The following is a 24,830-nucleotide window of genomic DNA, read 5'->3' as shown; positions in this document are numbered from 1 at the left end:
GAAGGGAGAGAAAAGAAGGAGAGGGGAGAAAATGGAGGGAAAGTAAAGAAGGAAGGGAGGGAGAGAGAGAAAGAATAGAAAAGTGGGGAGGGAGAGGAGAAAAGGGGGAGGGAAAGAAAGGAGTGAAAGGAGCAAGGGAGGGAGTTAAGGGAGGGGGTGAGTTGAGGGAGGGAGTTGAGGAAGGGAGGGAGGGAGAAAGGTAAAGAAGGTAGAGAGGAAGTGAGGGAAAGAACATTTATACTGTGAAACAATCACTGACCTCACATGCAACAACATACAGCAATTACCATCATTCAAGTAATGAAACATTTTAAGTGTCCGTTCACTATTTACTCAGTGGGTTCATTAATGCAGAGAAAGCTAGCTATTAGTAGCTAACATACATTAGCGCTGAGAGTTTATGACTAGACATCACAACTGATCTAAGCAGTGCACCAGTATGTTAGTTACTAAGACATGCAATAAGCACTACACTTGCAGACCTACCACAGCTGACAAGGGGAGGCAGCATATTGAAGGTCTTCTCCTCCAGCCTCACCTTGTAAGCATATCCCCAGGCAAGTTTCTCACCAAGAAGACTTCCACTGCAAAAATGTTGGCGGCTCTAAATGAAGCAACGGTTTAAAGGAGCACTGCCTGTGAAGAGCGACCTTAATCAGCGCACGTGCCTTGTCTTCTCTGTAAAATCCTGCACTTTATTGCTCACTGTACTGTGTGCTGGCTTTTAGAGAGAGGATAGGGCAGATGTGCTGCTCCTCCTAAATCTGCCACCCAAGGCACCGGCCTTGTTGTCCTAGGCCATAATACGCCCCTGTTATGTGTTAATAAACATAACATAAACAAATAATTATATATTTACTGGGAACACACAGTTCTCATAGACCGTGCTTTAATAAATTACACACCACTGTATTTTGGGGCCATTTAGGGCACATTTATAAAATTAATCAGAGATCTGACCTTGTAATAGCTGGTTATTTATCACGCACCCCAAACAGCAAATTTGTCAGTTTGCGGTTACGCAATAAATTAGCGCTAACTTGTAATATAGCCCGAAATATATAAACTTTCTATTCTACTGGCAGGGTATGTGGCATTATACAGTGAATAAACATGCCACATTCAACAAGCATAGTGCCTATGTGGGCTGTGGTTATAATAAGACAGGATGTGCTTATCTAAAATAGTATGAAACCTAAAATTTGCTTTCATTTTGAATATAAAGGAATTGTATACCAAAGCTTATAATTCTACACGTCCCTTTAATATTGATTAAAAATTATTTTTATTGTTTTCAGAAATTTGTGAGGAAAGGGCTCCAATGAGTGTGCGTGTGTATGTATAAATATATATATATATATATATATATATATATATATACACACTCATACTTACACATATTTAGACATGTATATGTATATATATATATATATATATATATATATATATATATAAAACACACAGAGAAAACCCAGCACTCACTTACAAGCTCTCAGCTAAGATTTAAAAGCAAAAATGGAAAGGTTAGTCACCGCATCTGGCCAAATGGGACAAGCTCAGGTACCACGTCAAGGTCCTTTCCAATACCTGAGACCCTAAAACAGCCACACAATGCAAGCTTTCAAATCCAAACAAACTGAAAACAAGGGATGGGTGCACAGGAATATGTAACCACCCTAGACATATACAAAACACGGAAAAGCTCAGTTTGTTTGGATTTGAAAGCTTGCATTGTGTGGCTGTTTTAGGGTCTCAGGTATTGGAAAGGACCTTGACGTGGTACCTGAGCTTATCCCATTTGGCCAGATGCAGTGACTAACCTTTCCATTTTTGCTTTTAAATCTTAGTTGAGAGCTTGTAAGTGAGTGCTGGGTTTTCTCTGTGTGTTGTATTAATTTGTTTTGTTATTTTCCCTTTGGTTATTGCACCCAGACCTGTCTGGGGTTAACTACTTGTGGCTCTGGGGACAGCACAGCTTCCTGTGAGTGCCATTGGCACCCAGGGCTGAGCATGTTGCAGGGTCATGGGATGTGTACCCGGTCCGGTATGAGAGTGCAGTTCCCTTCTGTGTTTTGTATATGTCTAGGGTGGTTACATATTCCTGTGCACCCTTCCCTTGTTTTCAGTTTGTTTGGATTTGAAAGCTTGCATTGTGTTTCTGTTTTAGGGTCTCAGGTATTGGAAAGGACCTTGACGTGGTACCTGAGCTTGTTCCATTTGGCCAGATGCGGTGACTAACCTTTCCATTTTTGCTTTTAAATCTTAGCTGAGAGCTTGTAAGTGAGTGCTGGGTTTTCTCTGTGTGTTGTATTAATTTGTTTTGTAATTTTCCCTATGGTTCTTGCACCGAGACCTGTCTAGGGTTAACTGCTTGTGGCTCTGGGGACAGCACAGCTTCCTGTGAGTGCCAGTGGCACCCAGGGCTGAGCATGTAGCAGGGTCATTGGATGTGTGCCCGGTCCGGTATGAGAGTGCAATTCCCTTCCGTGTTTTGTATATATATATATATATATATATATATATATATATATATATATATATATATATATATATATATATAACCAAGAGAAGGTAAAATATAGAGGCGCTTAGTGAAAGGAGCTAGTTACTGTATCTATAATAAGACACATAAAGTACAAAAAGTCACAATAATTAACTGCTGATTAATATAGGGGGAATAAAAAAGTTAAAAAAACAAATACATATATAAAACTATCACAGTGTTTAAAATTATATTGCTAATATCAAATACCTGCAGCTATCTGTAGTATATATAAAGACTAGTCTAGCAGATAATATTGATATTGCTAGAACACCACAGGTGACAAAAAGGTTTGCAGTACATACAATTAGTACAGGCAATTTACAAAAGAAAAACCACAAAAATGTGCATGCAGTTAGAGTCCATATGTGATACTGTTGTGCAAAAAAGGAAAAGGTGGAAATCGCAAAGTGGCGGATCACACTGTCCCCTCAAGGGGTTCTACTTACTCTCCTTTACCTCAATCTGTATGAGGTAAGTGTCGCGTGGGGTAAGTAGAAAGTCCTTCCTTGTAGTGGCAAGTATCCTATGGCTTGTTTCCTGTCTTCCAACGCTTTCACTCACATAGATGAAATGGGAAAAGCAGAAAGATGGTAATAGTGCAACCCCGTTAGTATGGATTTATATGCACAATTATGTATAGAATAGCACTCACACTAGACAACCTCAAATGGATATGAGGTATTTTATTAGCATAATGAGATAAAACCAGGTATTGGCATGAACAGTATTCATATTTTAAAAACGGTTTAGTGCAAGACAAATATAGCACAGATCAAAAGCCGTATAGTGACATAGAAATATAAGTACATAGAAGTCCTAACGCGTTTCGAAGGTCTACACACATACACAACCTTCTTCAGAGGAAAAATGATTACCGACTGTAAGTAAGTCCGTCGGCTTTAAAGCGGAGCTGCGACACGCCCCTATGAACTCCAATTGGATCCTCAGATCACATGACCTTCAGTAGCGAGATACAGGGTGAAGTAAGGGCTGCCAGAGTTGTTACTGGCATTAATGGAAAAGTATTGGCTGTTCAAGTAGTCCGATAGAACAATGCTCTGGGGCTTATAATAAGTTGTAAGCAGCAGTGATTTAAAAAGCCGCCCGTACAAGCGTTGTCTACACTTATGCAACTGACAAATTAGAACACCCTTAGTAGACGACCAATAGCACATGTTGCTTATAATAATTACATCGGAAACATACATTGGAACGCAAGGTTAATAAATACATAAGTTAAAATTCATATAGTAAATATAGTACAGTACATCTAAGTATTTCTCAGTTACATAACATTCCAATAAATAGTTAGTAATATTTACATAAAAACATGATGTTCAGAAATAAATATATTAAGAAATTGATATCAGGAATACAACTTAATATGATATAAATTTGGTATAAAAATATATATACAAATTAATTTATTATAGAAAAAAGACTATTTTAAAAGACCTATATTTTTTCAAGAATACAATAGGGAACCCCAATAAACCTGCTTAATGAATAAATATAGTGAAAAATTATAATGGGAAATTAAATTGGAAAATTAATGTATAAAGGATAGAAATTCAGAGATCAATGAGAGATGCATAGGAACTAGTATTAGTTAAGGGGTTAGAAGTGTTGATAAAAATTTAATTTATACATATATACACACAAAAAAATATATATACATACATAATATATACACTAAAAGAGGGAGGGTTTTGTAAACCAAAGTGCCAGGATTGCAGGGCCACAAAAAAACCCAAATGAAAATTACAAATAAAATCCAAATGAAAATCCAAATTAAAATTAAAAAATCCAAATAAAAAAGGGGGGTGGGGGGGCTGGAAGGCAATAATATTTTTGGTTAGAAAAAAAGGGGGTATATTCTTATTCTTATTCTGGTAAAATTTATTTAAGTTAGGATGCTAAGTTAAAAAGGCCGCCAGATCGATATCCTTATTAAGACCTTTGGGATTCAGGGAACCTAGAGTATAGATCCAGTATGTTTCCCTTTTTCTGAGTTTAAGTTCTCTGTCCCCCCCTCTTTTATCCTGTTGTACACACTCAATTATTGTTCCTTTGAGGCAGGTTGGTTTTTGATTATGTTTTTCTCTATAGTGGGCCGACAAACTGTGGTTCTTCTCACCATTTTGAATGTTATTGATGTGTTCGAGTAGCCTCTTCTTGAAGGGTCTTGTGGTTCTACCCACATATTGAAGGCCACACCCACATTGTAGTAGATATACAACAAAATCCGTCCGACAGTTGCAAAGGCTTTCAATTTTGTATTTTTTATTAGTCACCATGGATAAAAACTCCTTAGTTGGTTTATTTGATGAAAAATGGTGTGTACATGCTATGCAGTTTTTTTCTATTGCATTTGAAATAGCCAGTCGTCTCATTATTCAGCCAATTGGTTTTTGAGTGGCCCTTAGACTTCAACTGGCTTGGGGCCAGGATACTCTTCAGATTTTGTTTTTTTCTATAGATTAGTCTTGGCTCCCTCATGGTAATTGAGTCAAGAAAGGAATCTTTTTTCAGAATATGCCAATGCTTTTTTATTATATTCTTTACTTCCCATGTTCCTTCATTATATGTTGTCACAAAATTAACATTTCCTGAATATTCCTTTTCGGTTTCGTGTTGTTTTGTTGTTTTAGGGACTTGTTTACCTGTATTAAGGAGTCGTTTTCTATCCATGGTATTTCTTTTACTAAGATTCTTAGCCTCTCTATCGTAATCCTGTTTTTTTGAACAGTTTCTTTTCAGCCTTTGGAACTGTCCCATAGGGATATTCTGGATCCATTTCTTGTAGCGGCCACTACAAGAAATGGATCCAGAATATCCCTATGGGACAGTTCCAAAGGCTGAAAAGAAACTGTTCAAAAAAACAGGATTACAATAGAGAGGCTAAGAATCTTAGTAAAAGATTCAAAGCAAGAAGATATAATACCTATAATCTATCGGAAGCAATGAAAAAAGTAAATACCATGGATAGAAAACGACTCCTTAATACAGGTAAACAAGTCCCTAAAACAACAAAACAACACGAAACCGAAAAGGAATATTCAGGAAATGTTAATTTTGTGACAACATATAATGAAGGAACATGGGAAGTAAAGAATATAATAAAAAAGCATTGGCATATTCTGAAAAAAGATTCCTTTCTTGACTCAATTACCATGAGGGAGCCAAGACTAATCTATAGAAAAAAACAAAATCTGAAGAGTATCCTGGCCCCAAGCCAGTTGAAGTCTAAGGGCCACTCAAAAACCAATTGGCTGAATAAAGAGATGACTGGCTATTTCAAATGCAATAGAAAAAACTGCATAGCCTGTACACACCATTTTTCATCAAATAAACTAACTAAGGAGTTTTTATCCATGGTGACCAATAAAAAATACAAAATTGAAAGCCTTTGCAACTGTCGGACGGATTTTGTTGTATATCTACTACAATGTGGGTGTGACCTTCAATATGTGGGTAGAACCACAAGACCCTTCAAGAAGAGGCTACTCGAACACATCAATAACATTCAAAATGGTGAGAAGAACCACAGTTTGTCGGCCCACTATAGAGAAAAACATAATCAAAAACCAACCTGCCTCAAAGGAACAATAATTGAGTGTGTACAACAGGATAAAAGAGGGGGGGACAGAGAACTTAAACTCAGAAAAAGGGAAACATACTGGATCTATACTCTAGGTTCCCTGAATCCCAAAGGTCTTAATAAGGATATCGATCTGGCGGCCTTTTTAACTTAGAATCCTAACTTAAATAAATTTTACCAGAATAAGAATAAGAATATACCCCCTTTTTTTCTAACCAAAAATATTATTGCCTTCCAGCCCCCCCACCCCCCTTTTTTATTTGGATTTTTTAATTTTAATTTGGATTTTCATTTGGATTTTATTTGTAATTTTCATTTGGGTTTTTTTGTGGCCCTGCAATCCTTTGGTTTACAAACCCTCCCTCTTTTAGTGTATATATTATGTATGTATATATTTTTTTGTGTGTATATATGTATAAATTAAATTTTTATCAACACTTCTAACCCCTTAACTAATACTAGTTCCTATGCATCTCTCATTGATCTCTGAATTTCTATCCTTTATACATTAATTTTCCAATTTAATTTCCCATTATAATTTTTCACTATATTTATTCATTAAGCAGGTTTATTGGGGTTCCCTATTGTATTCTTGAAAAAATATAGGTCTTTTAAAATAGTCTTTTTTTCTATAATAAATTAATTTGTATATATATTTTTATACCAAATTTATATCATATTAAGTTGTATTCCTGATATCAATTTCTTAATATATTTATTTCTGAACATCATGTTTTTATGTAAATATTACTAACTATTTATTGGAATGTTATGTAACTGAGAAATACTTAGATGTACTGTACTATATTTACTATATGAATTTTAACTTATGTATTTATTAACCTTGCGTTCCAATGTATGTTTCCGATGTAATTATTATAAGCAACATGTGCTATTGGTCGTCTACTAAGGGTGTTCTAATTTGTCAGTTGCATAAGTGTAGACAACGCTTGTACGGGCGGCTTTTTAAATCACTGCTGCTTACAACATATTATAAGCCCCAGAGCGTTGTTCTATCGGACTACTTGAACAGCCAATACTTTTCCATTAATGCCAGTAACAACTCTGGCAGCCCTTACTTCACCCTGTATCTCGCTACTGAAGGTCATGTGATCTGAGGATCCAATTGGAGTTCATAGGGGCGTGTCGCAGCTCCGCTTTAAAGCCGACGGACTTACTTACAGTCGGTAATCATTTTTCCTCTGAAGAAGAAGGTTGTGTATGTGTGTAGACCTTCGAAACGCGTTAGGACTTCTATGTACTTATATTTCTATGTCACTATACGGCTTTTGATCTGTGCTATATTTGTCTTGCACTAAACCGTTTTTAAAATACGAATACTGTTCATGCCAATACCTGGTTTTATCTCATTATGCTAATAAAATACCTCATATCCATTTGAGGTTGTCTAGTGTGAGTGCTATTCTATACATAATTGTGCATATAAATCCATACTAACGGGGTTGCACTATTACCATCTTTCTGCTTTTCCCATTTCATCTATGTGAGTGAAAGCGTTGGAAGACAGGAAACAAGCCATAGGATACTTGCCACTACAAGGAAGGACTTTCTACTTACCCCACGCGACACTTACCTCATACAGATTGAGGTAAAGGAGAGTAAGTAGAACCCCTTGAGGGGACAGTGTGATCCGCCACTTTGGGATTTCCACCTTTTCCTTTTTTGCACAACAGTATCACATATGGACTCTAACTGCATGCACATTTTTGTGGTTTTTCTTTTGTAAATTGCCTGTACTAATTGTATGTACTGCGAACCTTTTTGTCACCTGTGGTGTTCTAGCAATATCAATATTATCTGCTAGACTAGTCTTTATATATACTACAGATAGCTGCAGGTATTTGATATTAGCAATATAATTTTAAACACTGTGATAATTTTATATATGTATTTGTTTTTTTAACTTTTTTATTCCCCCTATATTAATCAGCAGTTAATTATTGTGACTTTTTGTACTTTATGTGTCTTATTATAGATACAGTAACTAGCTCCTTTCACTAAGCGCCTCTATATTTTACCTTCTCTTGGTTCTATATTTTTTGGGCTCTATTGGTCTTGTGGGGTTTGGGGATCCCACTTTTCTAATAAGTAATTTTGGGGCTGCATAGTGAGCTAACTACACTTCATTTATATATATAATACAACAATATAAATATATTTATTTTCAGGAATTTTTACTAGCATTACCTATACTTGCGCCGTTGTCACAATCTTTCTCTTTGTCCACATATATATATATATATATATATATATATATATATATATATATATATATATATATATATATATATATATATATAATATATAAATTATAGCCCATTGCAGTCAAACACCTTGTCATATACCATATACTTATACATTTTTATAACATTTGCTTGTATCATTTTTATTAGATAGTGTATATATGAGTGTATATGTATTTATGTTGACTGTTAACAAAAAATCAAACTGACCTTTTTGGAAACAATGTTGTTAATTTATTAGTTCAGTTAACTTCACTAATATGTTATATTTTATTATATATTCCACTTAAATATGTATCAATACAATATTAAAAGATACAACATTTTTAGAACATTGACATCTTTTCATCAAGTCTATATAGAATGTATTTATTATTATTATTATTATTATTATTATTATCATCATCAGGTATTTATAATTACGCTGCGCTTTAAAAGTATTAATAATACATTACTGGGATGCATTACATACACAAACAAACAAGTACAGTATTGGGGTACATTACAGTTGTAGGTGCAATAATTGAGTTATACAAAAGGGGAGGAGTGTCAAGCCCTTGATCACATTCAATAGTAGTTCACTTTAATTACAAAGTGGCCTACAAGTAGAAAGGCTCACAAGGTAAGGGAAATATGTCTGATATAAGGCAGGGTAAACTGAGAGTGAGTGAAGTGTGTGGTGAGCAAATGTGGGTTGGGAAAGTGTAACATAGTATGGTAAAGTGTCAGTACAGAGGCTGTGAGCATGAAGAAGTGTCTCTATCCTGGTTCATTAGTGACAGCTGCACCTAATTGCTGTTAGGAGGTGTTTATATATTACGGTAAACACCAGGGTGGAAGGTGGAGGGGGGCTTGGAGGGCTAGTGCTTACAAATTTTCTGGGATATTGCAGTTAGTGTGTGAGCTGTAACACAGAGAGGGGTAAGGTAAAACTTCCTGTTGATAAAGTGAAGGAATAGGGGGAGGTGTATCTTGTAAAAGAGTATCACTTCAAACCTCAAAAAATAATTTACAATGGAAACAAAAAGAACAAACCGTTGTGATTTTATGTATTGCATAATTATAAATATAATAGTATGTTAATATCCTGTGGCAACAGCCTTATGAAATATTCAGTAACCATTGTTACATGGGATTTACGTTTACTTTAGGGTTTATATTTTATTCAGAATCCATTATAGAAAATCTTCTACAGTTGTTGTATTAAGGAAGATAATGCCAGTTGTATATTTGTTGGGATTGGTTTGTTTGTGGAGACTTATTAACTATTATTTAATTTAACATCTTTACTATCAATATTTGAACTGATGTTTGGTCTGTACACTTAAGAGAGTCTAAAAGTACAGTGAGGGCCTGACCAAAACTGTGTGTTTAAATAGATACCTTATATTCAATACTTAGCCAGTATTTGTTTTTATGTTTCTTGTAGCTTATTATTATATACAGAAGAATTCATGGTTAGAAATAAACAAACTGCACGTTTTATGACAAACCTAAACTTATGATCAAACAATTCAAACAAGCAATTATTTATATCTATGCAACACATATTATGTAAAGTACTATTTATAAATTACATCAGGGGCTAGCACGTTTTGATGAGTGCTGTGTAGGATATGACCAGGTGGGCCAAAATTATTTAAAATCAGGTTTGGCAATTAATCATACATGCATATTTGTTATTGTTGTTAATAATAATAATAATAATAATAATAATAATTTACACCCCTTGTCTTTTAGCCCCATACCTGAATATCATGGGCAGTGCAGCGGAAGTCTACTGCTTTAGTATCGTAAGAATGGGGTGGTGTTTCTGAAGCTCAGTGTCGGGCCTGGCATTGGGACTAAAGAGGGGGATTGTGCTAAGCCTGGCTGCCATAGTACCGGACGACCTGGCAGGAATATGACAATGGGACCACGAGTACCATTAAAAATTACACTTAATAATAATTATTATTATCAGTTATTTGTAGAGCGCCAACAGATTCTGCAGCGCTAATGCCTTATATGGCACACCTGTTATAGATTGATGACCTCTGCACTTTGTGATATAATGCAAAAAAGCTGTGGGGAAACTACCAAATGTAATTCTTTACAACAGGAAATTACAGCTATTTTCTTTTATATGGTTGGTATGTAAAAAAAACACCAATGTAGTGAAGGAACTAATTTTCTAATGTATCTTGATGCAATATTTATAAGTACAAAACTGAAAAGATATTGGCAGTTTTATTGTTATCATTATAAAATATGTCTGCTGGATATCATGTGATTGGAGAACCAAACTCATAGCCCATATGCTGACACCTAATGATATGACTCACAAATACATAATTCTAATTACTGCACTTACCCTCATGCCCTTGTTTCTGCGCGAGCCTTCAGGCTGCGGGCATCAATCCACCTGATCCTATACGATCGGGTTGATTGACACCCCCTGCTAGTGGCTGATTGGCCGTGAATCTGCAGGGGGCAGCATTGCACAAGCAGTTCACCAGAACTGTTTGTGCAATGTTAAATGCCGACAGCATATGCTGTTGGCATTCAGCGATGTCTGCCAGACATTGGTAAATTGGCTACTATGAGGCCAAGTTATTAAAGGTCTAGCGGACCTGATCTGACAGTGCGGATCAGGTCCGCAAGACCTTGCTGAATGCGGAGAGCAATACGCTCTCCGTATTCAGCATTGCACCAGCAGCTCACAAGAGCTGCTGGTGCAACGCCGCCCCCTGCGGTGTACTCGATCGGGTTGAATTGTGGTGATTCCTGTCCGCCTGTTCAGAGCAGGCGGACAGGGTTATGGAGCAGTGGTCTTTAGACCGCTGCTTCATAACTGCTGTTTCTGGCGAGTCTGAAGACTCGCTAGAAACACGGCCCTTCAAGCTCTATTCAGAGCTTGATAGATAGGCCTCTATATCTTTACATTTTAAAACCAAATAAAAAGTGTTTATATTTTGCATCATTGTTAAAAAATTTGAAATATACAATGTGAAGTTTCCATTGTGTATAGTGTTGGTATATATTTGGAGTGGTGCCATTTCCTTGACAAATTCAATTTATTTTTCTGAACTTATTGTCTAGTCTGTATTATGAGTTTATTTTTGCAAAGGATGACAGATTTATTGTGTTCTATGCCCTCTGTGTTTTATTTTTATAAATCTGGTGTCCAGTGGGTAAAGAGATTGCCCCTATACCATTTTCCACAAAACTCATATAAAAGAGGAAGTTCTTCAATTTTAACTAAAAGATTTTATGGGAATATGGGTTTAAAAGGGTCATATGCCCCTCTATTTTGTACAGAGTTAAAGGCTCCTTTACTGCCCATCAATAACATTAGAATACTGATATATGCCCAATCCAAATCCTTTAGACCGCTACTTCATAACTTCTTCAAAACTTCTGTTTCCGGCAAGCCTGAAGGCTCGCCGGAAACAAGGGACATCAATACGGATAAGTATGCCCCAAAGAATACACAGTGCATACAAGCAAAGACAGAGTACAATAATGGTATGTGTAGTGATACTAGTATGGGTTATAAAGCCTGAATATACATAGAAAATAATAAAGGTATCAATTGTATCAGTCTAACCTTAGCTGTATATTATGTATACCACCTTGTTTTATTAAAGGGACAATCAAGTCAAAATTAAACTTTCCTTATTCAGATAAAGCATGCAATTTTAAACACCTTTCCAATTTACTTCCATTAACAAAATGTGCACAGTCTTTTTATATTTAAACTTTTTTTGAGCCACCAGCTCCTACTGAGCATGTGCAAGAATTCACAGAATAAGCGTGTATGCATTTGTGATTGGCTGATGTCTGTCACATGGTACGTGTATGCATTTGTGATTGTCTGATGGCTGTCACTGATTGGCTGATTGGCTGATGGCTGTTAAAATTGTCAGAAAAAAAATCTACTACTCATTTGAAGTTCAGACTAAGTGCTTTTGCATTGTCTTGTTATCTTGCATTTGTTGATTATGCAAATCTACTGTGTTGACTGGTCCTTTAATTATAAGAATATAAATAGAATTCCTCAACATAAAGAAGGCCACTGTTGTGCACATTATCTAGAAAATAATTGTTTCACATACACACACACACATATACGCACACTAACATGCACACACACACTAACACACACACTAGTATGCACACGCACACACACACTCTAGTATGCACAAACACACTAACATGCACACACTAACACGCACACACACACTAACATGCACACACACACACTAGTATACACACACACACACTAGTATGCACATGCACACACACTAACACACAAACTAGTATGCACATGCACACACACATGTGACACACACTAGTATGCACACACACACTAACACACACACACATATACGCACACACACACTAGTATGCACATACACACACACTAACACGCACACACACACACTAGTATGCACACGCACACACACTCTAACACACACACACTAGTATGCAAATGCGCACACACACACTAACACGCACACACACACTAGTATGCACACGCACAGACACTAACACACACACACACACTAGTATGCACATGCACACACTAACACGCACACACACACTACCATGCACATATACACACACATACACACATACTAAGACACACTTGCTTACACATACACGCACACTAATAATCACACACACATATTAGCCATTCTATCTTATTTAAAAACATTTGCTATTTTAATCAGTTTGTGTTTTATTGATGCCAGGCATAATGAGTCATCTCTTTCCCTTCTAACTGAAATGTGCGTGCAGATAAATCACTGTTAACCACATCACCCAATCTTCAAAACAGTAAAGCTGTGACTGGAGCACCTGATCATTACTGAGACAAAACCAAAAAAAACCCTAAATCTATATTGAGAGGAGACTTCCCTTGAAATTTCCACTGTTCTTAATAAGGTAATTAAAAAGTTATTGAGTAAGCTATTTCCCGTTTAGTAAAGATCCTTGTTAAACATTAAAAGTAAACATTCACTTCAGAATTGTACAGGATAATTAAATACAGTAGAAATGTATAATGATAAAATGCCTAATAAAACAACAGTGCCACTAGATAACCAATAATAACTTGGGTGTATGAAACTATAGGTTTGCTAGTACATACTATTTATCTGATACTCTGTTCCTGTTCAAAAGTAGATATCTCTTCAACAAAGAATATAATGAAAACAAAACAATTTTGATAATAGAAGTAAATCGGAAACTTTTTTTTAAAATTGTATTTTCTATCTGAATCATGAAAGAAACATTTTGAGTTTGATGACCCTTTGAAATTAGCAGATTCAACAGTTAATATGTTATTCAATGCAGCCTATTCACTAAAGAGCGCTGAGATGAGTGAGTATTAGTAAATAAATTACATATATGGTATCATCCAGCATATTTTTAACGCAATAAAGAAAAAATACAGAAATAAAAAACATAATTTTATAGTTAAATGTCTTCTAAGAGTTTAAAAAATCACTTTAATGATTATATAAAATCAGTCTGTTATAGTTTAGTTAATCTGTAAAAGTTCTGCCTATTAGCACGGCCAGCATTTTCTTTAATTAAAAGAAGGTTGCAAGTAGCTTAGTTGTATAGAATATAACATACAAACTTGTACAACAGGAAAAACTGGTAAGTGAAAGGTTGCTCTTGCTACATTCCTTTAATGAAAGTCTGTTATTAATGTCGTTTTTGTCACATATTGCAACATGTTTTTTTTTTTTTTTTTTAAAGAACTCAGTTTAGCTCATTACAATGTAATTAAAACAATGTCTAATTTACCTTTGACTTAAACAGTAAAAACTGTATTCAACTCCTCAAAGCACATTAAGAGCCAGATTACGAGTTGAGCGCAAAATATCACTTACGCTAAAGCAATATTGCGCTGGTATTGCGATTAAGGTGCAAGGCAAACCCAACCTTGCGAGAGTGTGCTTACATAGGCTCCAATGGGAGCCTTGTTCTGATGCCATCGTACGCGGCACAGAACCTAAGCGCAGCGAAGGGGGTAAGTAGCGCAGTGATGGGCAGCAACTTTAAATATATATATATGTATTTAAATATATACAAATATTAGCACATACATATATATGTATATAAGCATATACATATATATTTACAGGGAACACACAGTTCCCATAGACTGCAATGTAAAGCCACTTTTCAGTGCCTTTTTTTTTACACCCCACAGTCGCAAACTTTTAACCCCTTAAAACTGCCTAATGCAGTATTTTTTATGGGAAAAAAATGCTACATTATTGTTTTTATAAAAATATGAAAGACCCTCTTATTTTGGGGGTATTTGGGGCACTTTTAGAAAATTAAGCAGAGAGTAGTTGCTACCACAAGATCGCTGTTGCAATAACCAGCCACTTGTAAAAGAATATTTCTGATATCCTGGCAATGCACTGCTGGGAACTATCCTCTGATTGGTGGCTACACACATATGCCTCTAGTCACTGGCTCACACACATTACAGTATTTTCATTTTGAACATTTCTGTCCCTTTAATGATATTACCTTTATGAGTTCATAGGGTTCATTGTCTTCTTCCACAACAACCAACTGAGAACGTCCTTTTCTCTCATTGTCACGAATTCCATTAGCAACTTGTGCAGCCTTGAAGCGTTCGTACTTGTTACAGGTGGAGCCGCACCATTGGTAAATCTCCTGAAACAAGTGAATAGAGGCACAATATTAGTAAACGAGAAAATGCTCTAGAAATCGTTACCCCACATACAATAAGTAATTAGATTTGGTAAAACTTCCATAAATTAATTCAGGAACTGGAGAAGCTGGAAAGATCGGAGGAAGAACTAAGGAACAGTCTTCTATTAAAGTGTTAAATAAACCCAAAAAATCCTCTATCAGTGGTGGCTAACTTTTTATGTGATGCGAGGTTGAAATACTGTACAAGCACACATAAATGCACACATGCAAAAACACACACAAATGGACACACATGCACAAACACACACACAAACGGTCAGAAACACAAATGGCCAGACACACACATGCACAAACACACACACAAATGGCCACACACACAGACAAATGGCCAGGCCACACATGCACAAACACACACAGACACACACAAAAATGGCCACACACACACATTCACAAACATACCCACACTCACACAAACAGATACACACAGAAATAAACATGCACACAAATGCACAAACACACACACACATTCACAAACATACCCCCACACACAAACAGATTGAATACGGCTCCAGCTGAAACACGTAAAATCTGTTTGTCTTTTTCTAACGTGTTTTACTATGGATCAATAAAATATAGATTTTATTTCACCTGCTCTCGGAAATGAACTCTTTTTCTATTTTTTAGATACACACAGAAATTAACATAAAATGCACACACATGCACAAACGGACACAAACACACATTCGGACACTAACACATGCATGTACACACACCCACACACATGTACACACACAAAAACATGCACACGCACACACGTATACAAGCATTATATATGACATTACTTTAATGGGCATTCTAATGTTTGTGGGAGCATCTTATAAATAAAGAAGTGATCACTTCTCACTATGGGCCTGATAATCTAAAGCTCCCCGCTCTGGTGAGATGATCTAAGAAATCTCTTCAGTACAATTTTAATTTGAGAGCTGTTTATCTCGCTATACAGAGTTCTGGATGTGGAGGAGCGACACATTCATTACAATATAATACTTAAAAAAAGCCCTATGTTTTTAACTTCTAAGAAGTGCTTAAATATATAGTAGATAAAGGTGAGCTCCCAGGCGCAAAGCATTGCTGCTTCAGTTAGCCAATCAGGAAAATCATGCATACGTATGGCCAATCACTGCCAGTGTCCTGCTAAGGAACAGAATAGGAGCACAGCTTGTGTACAACTTTAACTTTTGATTTAACCAATCTGTAGGGATTAAACGGGGCTAGAATACAAATAGAGCGCAATAGATAGCGCAGGGTGCATTATATTTTGCACAGCCTTGTGCACAGAGTAATGCACAATATGGTATTATATTTTTACCAAAGAATCTTAGCACAGCCAAAACGGTTTTAGTGTGCTCTATACCTTTAATGAATAGTGCAGGGAGCACTATTAGCAAACTCATTGCTCTTGTATTACAAGTGCAGAGTTAAGTGTTGTGCTCAAGCTGTGAAATGTAGCACTTTGGAAGATCTTGTAAAAAGCACATTTATGGATAAATACAAACTAGCTTCTTGCTACATGCTACAAGTTATTTGGGTAACATCACAGATAGGAGAAACAAAGTAGTATCGCTCCCCCACTTCATGGTATAAGTTATCACTGAAATAGTATTGCAAAATGATTCTACTCAATACTGAAACACACTGCGTTGCAATTTTCACTATTTTGTTGATTTAAACAATTTAGGGAACAGATTACAGCATGAGATGAATGTATTTTTACTTCTTGGCTTTATGGTGGGCAGCCATGTTGTGTTTATAATTGGTTACCATACTAGGCTTGATTTATCAAGTCCTTCACCTAACTTTGACTGCAGGTTCACCCAAGAGAACATGAAGTCAGGATTTATCAAGCATCGGTCATTAGACCCTACCCTGTTCTCAGCTTTTTAGGTGGAGAATCTCAATCTCCCCGCTCTCATCCGACTCATCCGATTGGCTGTGCACGGGCAAGGGGCGGGTTTGCACATAGTGCAAAAGAGCGCTTGTGTGCTATGTTAAATTTGGGCAGCAGATTGCTGCCCAACAGAGGAGAGCTCGGGCAGATAGGGGCGAATATGTCCGCCCCTGTCCGCAAGGATTAATAAATTGAGCATACAGTAGCAAAACCATCTAAACACATTAAAATATATAACACTAATACTTTCTATCTTACACAATGTATACAACATGTTTGGGGTTTATTTTCATTACTAGTCTATGAACAAAGTTTTAGTAAATATAAATGTGAGCCATTTATCATATATCATGGTGAAAATAGTAGATCTACTGACTGGTTAAGTCAAACCACTTTCTTAATAAACAGAAGACAGGAGGAGGAATCTTATATGAAATTTAAATACACTATAGCAGGTTAAATGTTACAAGTCTGTCAGATTACAGATAATTCCTATTTTTAATTTTTGTTTTTAGAATTTTTGTAATGCACCTCTTGTGGAGCTTGTGACAGTTCCATACTCATTAACTGATGCTTTGTTCTTTAATTAATTAAAACACACTACATCTGTGAAGAGGGAAATGTAGGAATTATTTTTAATAAAAGCACACACAAAATGTAAACAATTGCCCATAGTGGGCTAGATTACAAGAGGAGCACAATGTAATGCTTCTGTTGAATTTAGCTTTTTGCATGCATTGGGTAACACTCGTATTATGAGTTGAAAGTAAACTGTTTATCCTAATCCGATGAGTGTAAAAAGACAACCTTAGGATATTGCTTGCGATAACGTATTCCCCCATAGAAGTCAATACAAAAAAAGTTGGAAAAAACCCCTAATCGCGCGCAAACACAATCCCATATTCTCCAGTACGCTAACTCAACAAAAAAAAATATGAATATTTCATATTTCAATGTTCTTCACATAGCAGAATATGTTCTATTTAATCATAAATACATATTTCTACATATTTCTGATGGTATTTTGGATATATATATATATATATATATATATATATATTCTGCTATGTGCAGAACATTGGAATGTGAAATGTTTACAGTAAATACACAGTATAACACTTCATTTAATACGAAAATTGCATTTATTTGCTTTTACATTACATTTTATATGTCTATAAATACATAAATAAATCAATAAATACATATGTACACACACATAGATATATATTAAAAAAAAATATATATATATATGTATATGTAAGTATCTCAATGTTAAAGTCCTTTGCCTGCCTTTTTTTCTAACACCTGAGACCTCATATCTTTGAGCCCTTATAACTTTTTTGTGCAATATTTTTTTGTAATAATTTTTATTAGATAGTGTTATTATGAGTGTAAGTGTACTTTATAATGTATTTTTCATGTGTTTTGTGAGACTTTTTTAACAAAACAGTTAACCAGAGCTCTGAGGTCGCGTTAACTCGACGTATGTTATCTTAAATTGTGCTTAAACGATTGCATTTACTTTCAACTTGCAATACGAGCAGAAAACCCAACGCGCACCAACAGCCATGATGAACCCATTATCGCTTGCATGTAACTGTTAACGCGCCACTCTTAATCTGGCGCCGTATTATTAAACCAATGAAAACTTATCATATAGTATGTGTTAGAGCATTATAAAAGAAAACTGTCCTGATTTGTTCTTTACATGAACCTTTAAAAGTATTAGCAAATAAATATGTTAGCTAAAAAAACCATAAGCATATTGTTTAAAGCTACAATAGCAAATCACATCTGCAAGAGTGATGTATTTTTGAATGAAATCTTTAAAGGGACACTGAACCCAAACATTTTCTTTCATGATTCAGATAGAGCATGGCATTTTCTAATTTACTCCTATTATCAAATTTTCTTCATTCTCTTAGTATCTTTATTTGAAATGCAAGAATGTAAGTTTAGATGCCGGCCCATTTTTGGTGAACAACCTGGGTTGTCCTTGCTGATTGGTGGATAAGGAGTAAATTAGAAAGTTGCTTAAAATTGCATGCTCTATCTGAATCATGAAAGAAAGATTTTGGGTTCAGTGTCCCTTTAATTATACACTTTTCTGTAGATTCAGATCTGTAAAAATAAAATATAATGGAGTCTATTCACATAAATTATGTGCTCCACAAAGAGCTGATAGGAAATTTGGAATAAACCAGTTAAACCAACCCGTCTTCAGAGGTACGTTAACAAGATTCTCAGTATCTAATACAAAGTCAATGAACTGCAAGAGGCACAAACTCTATTGTAATATTAAAATGTTATAAATAACTAAATGAAAATTCCAATGTATCAAAATATCAAAGTGAATACAAGAAGAACATTTATATGCCAAATTAATAAGTATATGACATTTAAAGTGCCACAGCTTTTCCACTCAAGAACTGCTTTGGTAGAGTAAAAGCTTTAAAACCCCTAAACCAGACAACCTGCAAAAAGAAAGAAAAAAAAATAGAAGATAACACTATAGCTTACATAAAAATGCAGGCACTGCAAAACTCTTATAGCAGTTGCACGACTCAGCTGTGTGACTGTGTGACCAGCTCTGTTTACTGAATCAGTGGCAGTTTCCATTTAGAGCTCGGTGGTACTTTTACTATGTGTTTAACCCATGTCATTTTTTGCTATAATGACTCTTTGGGGCCGATTTATGAAAGTGCGGATGGGCCCACATCGATAAATGGCAACAGCACACGCTGTCGGCATTTATCATTGCACAAGCAGGGGGTGTCAATCAACCCGATCGTATGTGACCAGGCGGATTGTAGTCTGCCGCCTCAGAGGCGGCGGACGAATTTAACAGTCTTAAGACTGCTGCTTCTTAACTCCTGTTTCCGAGTGGAAACAGCTGCATCAAGCTCCACTTAGAGCTTGATGAATCATCCCCTTTAAATTAAAGTGACACAAAAGTGATTATTTTTTTTAAATACATTAGTTTTTGTTTGTTTTGTTTTATTTCAACATATACTCCTATAATATAAACTTTTTTATGCATATGAATACTGTCACTGCTCACTAATAAAGCACTGGAATATTAGCTAGTGAGTAATCAAGTGCACTAGTCTTATTTTGTTTTTTTATATGTTTAAATAAAGTTGTTTGATATGCATAATAGGTGTTTTTAGAGTTGTCTGTCCCCTTTTAAAAGGACATTATAGTGCAACAATGGCATGCTTTAGTTTGTTAGAGCATACAACTTTGTACTATTGCCACTCCTTTGTGGGGATTAAATGCATAGTTAAAGTTCTCCTCAGAGACACAAGTGCAGAAGCTAGTGAGCTGGACACAGTCAGTGATGTTGCGCGACTGCTGTGGCTGATTGACTAATCTGTTGTTTCCTGCACAGGACCAGCTAATTGTCTGCAATTAATGATAGTGTTTAATATTTTTGAGGGGGAGCTGCAGTGTCAATAGGGTAGAATTTGAATGAGCTAACAAGTTAAAACAATATTTTAACTAAACTGTCCCTGACCAATTGTCACCAAGCAAGTTATAAAAGGTGCATTTGCAGAGCTTCAAAATGCCCCACATAATAAAGACTTGTTACAGTCTAGGATATCTGCCCCACTGTCCCTACTCCCAGCCACCTATCTATGTCACAATCCTACAAATGTCACAACAACCAGCTTAGCCTGCTGTACACCTATTACTCTGCCTCACAGGTTATGGTTCTGCTCACAAGTCTCCCTTACACAGCATAGACTAAGTACTCCATATCCCAGAAGACATCTAGAAAATGTTGAGACATACTGTATGTATTTAGAAAGCTTGTGATGCGTGGGTTATCACAGGGTTTTCAAATGGATTGGAAAGCCTTTAAATATGAACACAATGTGAAAAGTCCTTTTTGCACTTTATGCAGGGATTCAAATAAAAAAACTTGCCAATGCCCCAGTGTTTGCTGCCATACAGAGTTCCAGGCATGTGCATGAGAACAGAAGTAAATTGGAAAATATTTCACACAAATTGAAAGGAGTTTGTATCTTTTTTTGTTTTTATAGCAGACCCCAATTTTTTGAGCTAAAATATTTTGTGAAAGGTTAGCAAATAAAAAAGGCCAACTACTTTAGATATGCTGCATAATACTGTAATATGTACTTGCTATAAATTATTAAATAAAATGACTGCCCATAAGACATCTTAGAAATAACTCGGTTCCGTTTTTGTACAAATTAAAAATTAGATTGAGGAAACTGCATGTGGTTCTAAAACCTAAAGATAGTTATCACAAACTCAGCAAAGCCACAACTTTAGTGACTCAGAATGGAAGTCTTTCTCACAGTCTGTCTCTTCTTCTTTCGCTAGTAACATAATCAGAGTATTTTGTAAGTGAAATGTTATGAGTTTCATTACTTCATAAACTAAAATGAATATATTTATTTTTTGGCTACACAGTCTATGTTTATTACTGTGTAACTTTGTATGAAAAACAAGTCAAGCAAGGGAAAGGAAGATCTTGTTAAAGTAGACATTTGTATGGCAGTACTTGCTGTAAATTGTCTTACCTGTAAGCATTTGCTTGGCAAGTCATTTTATTAATTATTTTTCTTATTTCCATTCTCATAAATCAGATTAATCTGTTTTTGTGTTTCTTTCTAAAGTATAATTTTATTAAACGGCCATTGTAGTGGAAAACATACATGCTCTAATTCATTAGAATTAGGGTTGCCACCTCAGCCACGTTTTCCTGGACACTTATGAGTTACACATGCTGCAGGGTGTGGAGGGAGGAACATGTATTGTGTTTCTGGACAGCACTATCTATATGCACTATTCATATTCCTCCCTGCACACCCTGCAGCATGTGTAACTCATAAATATATTATTATTCTGTATTTATAAAGAGCCAACAGATTCCGCAGCGCTGTTCATGGGTAACAAAGATAAAAGGACAGTACAATATGAGACACCAGACAAACAAATACAGGGGGAATTGGGAGCGACAAGATTTAGTTCTCTGTTCATTTTAATGAGTGTGTTGCATGTCCTTCCTTTTTATACAACCTTCTTATACAAATCAATACACATATTCAATACAAAAAAGTATCTTCACCAAATCTGCCTTGTTTTTTGATCATTAATATTACAGTATTCATAGAAGCAATTCAGAAATCCAGCACTTCAATCCTTGATAGGGTGCATACTGCAGTAGGATTACTGCAAAAATCCTCAAAGTAATATAAAACAAAAAGTAGCAGACGCACCACAAAGTCCTTATGCAGAGGTTCTCTTTATTGTCACAAACTGGGAGCCAGAAAAGCAGAACAACGTTTTCGGGCTACAAACCCTTATTCATGTTCATGAACATGAATAAGGGTTTGTAGCCCGAAACGTTGTTCTGCTTTTCTGGCTCCCAGTTTGTGACAATAAAGAGAACCTCTGCATAAGGACTTTGTGGTGCGTCTGCTACTTTTTGTTTTATATTACAGTATTCATAAAAGGTTTTATCACCAACATAATGGGTCATAGAATTAAATTTAAAATGTAATGCATTGTATTTTAAGTTTGAATGTAAACAAATTAGAATACACATTGGTTTGCAAAAAAATGCTTTTAGTAACAATTTAAAAATAACCCTAAGTGTTAGTATCCCCTTGTTGCAAATGCTGCCAGTGCTAGCAGTGACCTGTAGAATGACCTGATATTGTATCATGTGACACTACACTACTGTGGCAAAAATACATTTGTTGTTGTTGAGCCATTATTGGCGTGGTTGCAACAATATTAAGAACATCTGTTATCAATGACTAATGAATTAAATTGGTGGGATAGACAAACTCAAAGGGACACTGAACCCAATTTTTTTCTTTCATGATTCAGATAGATAGAGCATGCAATTTTAAGCAACTTTCTAATTTACTCCTATTATACATTTTTCTTTGTTCTCTTGCTATCTATATTTGAAAAAGAAGGCATCTAAGTTGTTGTTTTTTGGTTCAGAACTCTGGAAAGCACTTTTTTATTGGTGGATAAATGTATCCACCAATCAGCAAGAACAACCCAGGTTGTTTACCAAAAGTGGTCCGGCATCTAAACTTACATTATTGCAGTTCAAATAAAGATACCAAGAAAATTAATAAAATTTGATAATCGGAGTAAATTAGAAAGTTGCTTAAAATGTCATGCTCTATCTGAATCACGAAAGAAAAAAATTGGGCTCAGTGTCCTTTCAAGCATTCTATAATGGAATTCAATATAAATACAATGATCAATGTTTTTTAAGGAAGACAAATAGAAGTTCATTACATTAGCTGTAGCAGGAGTTGTCATCATTGTCAAGTCATTTCTTTCAGATTTTTTTTTTTTTTTAACTTTTCTGGTCATCTCTTCATCCTGCGTTGATACATTGTTTTTTTGTTCTTTCCTGAGTTGCACATATTGGGTGTTTTTTGTGCAAACAAGCTTAATGAAGCAATACTTCTCTATTTAGCACCTTTTTGTGGCACAATATCCAGGTTACGTTCTGTTCTGCTTGTTCCTACGGTTCCAGGTTTCTGCTGTGTTTATTCCAGTCTGCTTTTGGATTTAATTTTCTGATTTGGCTTTGGCATCTCCTCTTACTGTCTGTACTGGGTAGGATAGTGTTAAATGATCACTACTTCTCAGCTAATGAGTCCAAAACATGGACTTACAGCCTGACAACAATTAGTTCATTATCACAAGTTATTCTTTAATTGTTTATTATGTGATGGAGAAGATCAGGTAACTATGACATGAACTGTGTATTGCCTCAAAAGGAGACTGTGACAAAAGGTGCAAGGGAAAGAGGGTAGTAGGTTAAATGGTGTTAAAGGGACAGTAAAGTAAAAAAAATATTTCATGATTTAAATAGGGCATGTAATTTTAAACAACTTTCTCATTTACTTTTATTACCAATTTTGCTTTGTTCTCTTGGTATTCTTAGTTGAAAGCTAAATCTAGGAGGTTCATGTGCTAATTTCTTAGACCTTGAAGACTGCCTCTAATCGGAAAGCATTATGACAGTTTTTCACCACTAGAGGGCATTAGTTCATGTGTTTCATATAGATAACATTGAGCTCCGACACGTGAAGCTCCTAAGAGCAAGCACTGATTGGCTAAACATGCAAGTCTGTCAAAAGAACTGAAATAAGGGGGCAGTTTGCAGAGGCATAGATACAAGGTAATCACAGAGGTAAAAAGTATACTATTATAACTGTGTTGGTTATGCAAAATTGGGGAATGGGTAATAAAGGGATTATCTACCTATTTAAACAACAAGAGAGAGAGTTTGCAAAGCAATCAACAAACTCTGCAAATTGAAGTGACCATTACATTTTTTCTGTGGTTAAGTCATTTTGCAGTTTGGTCAGTGCAGTCTCTGTGAACTACTAAAACTGAAGCTGAACTGCAGTAAGTTACAAAAATATTTGGTCAGCGCAGTCTCTTTGAAATACTGTGAACTGAAGCTGAATTGCAAAAAGTTAAAAATATAACAACAAAAAAACTTTGAAGACAATGTTAAAACTAGACATTTGATTTTAAATATTTTAAAATATTATAAAAGATCTGAATACAAACTAAACATTTTAAATTAATTTAAGACTAGTGATGTCGCGAACATAAAAATTTGAACTTCCGCAAAAGTTTGCGAACGGGCGAACCGGGCGAACCGCCATAGACTTCAATAGGCAGGTGAATTTTAAAACCCACAGGGACTCTTTCTGGCCACAATAGTGATGGAAAAGTTGTTTCAACGGGACTAACACCTGGACTGTGGCA

The 24,830-nt window shown here is 35.6% G+C and overlaps 1 protein-coding gene across 1 annotated transcript in view; it reads right to left on the bottom strand.

The window, feature by feature from the left end:
- SCIN (scinderin) overlaps positions 1 to 24,830 on the bottom strand; it is a 295,360-nt gene that overhangs the window by 217,295 nt on the left and 53,235 nt on the right. Inside the window, exon 4 of the mRNA XM_053714105.1 lies at positions 14,948 to 15,097. Coding sequence (XP_053570080.1) covers positions 14,948 to 15,097 — 150 coding nt within the window. The remainder of the gene's footprint in view (positions 1 to 14,947; positions 15,098 to 24,830) is intronic.

The sequence above is a fragment of the Bombina bombina genome, chromosome 5 (assembly GCF_027579735.1).
Source record: "Bombina bombina isolate aBomBom1 chromosome 5, aBomBom1.pri, whole genome shotgun sequence".
Taxonomy (NCBI): domain Eukaryota; kingdom Metazoa; phylum Chordata; class Amphibia; order Anura; family Bombinatoridae; genus Bombina; species Bombina bombina.
Note: the sequence above shows the minus strand (reverse complement) of the source record. Positions and strands in the feature narration are given on the sequence as shown.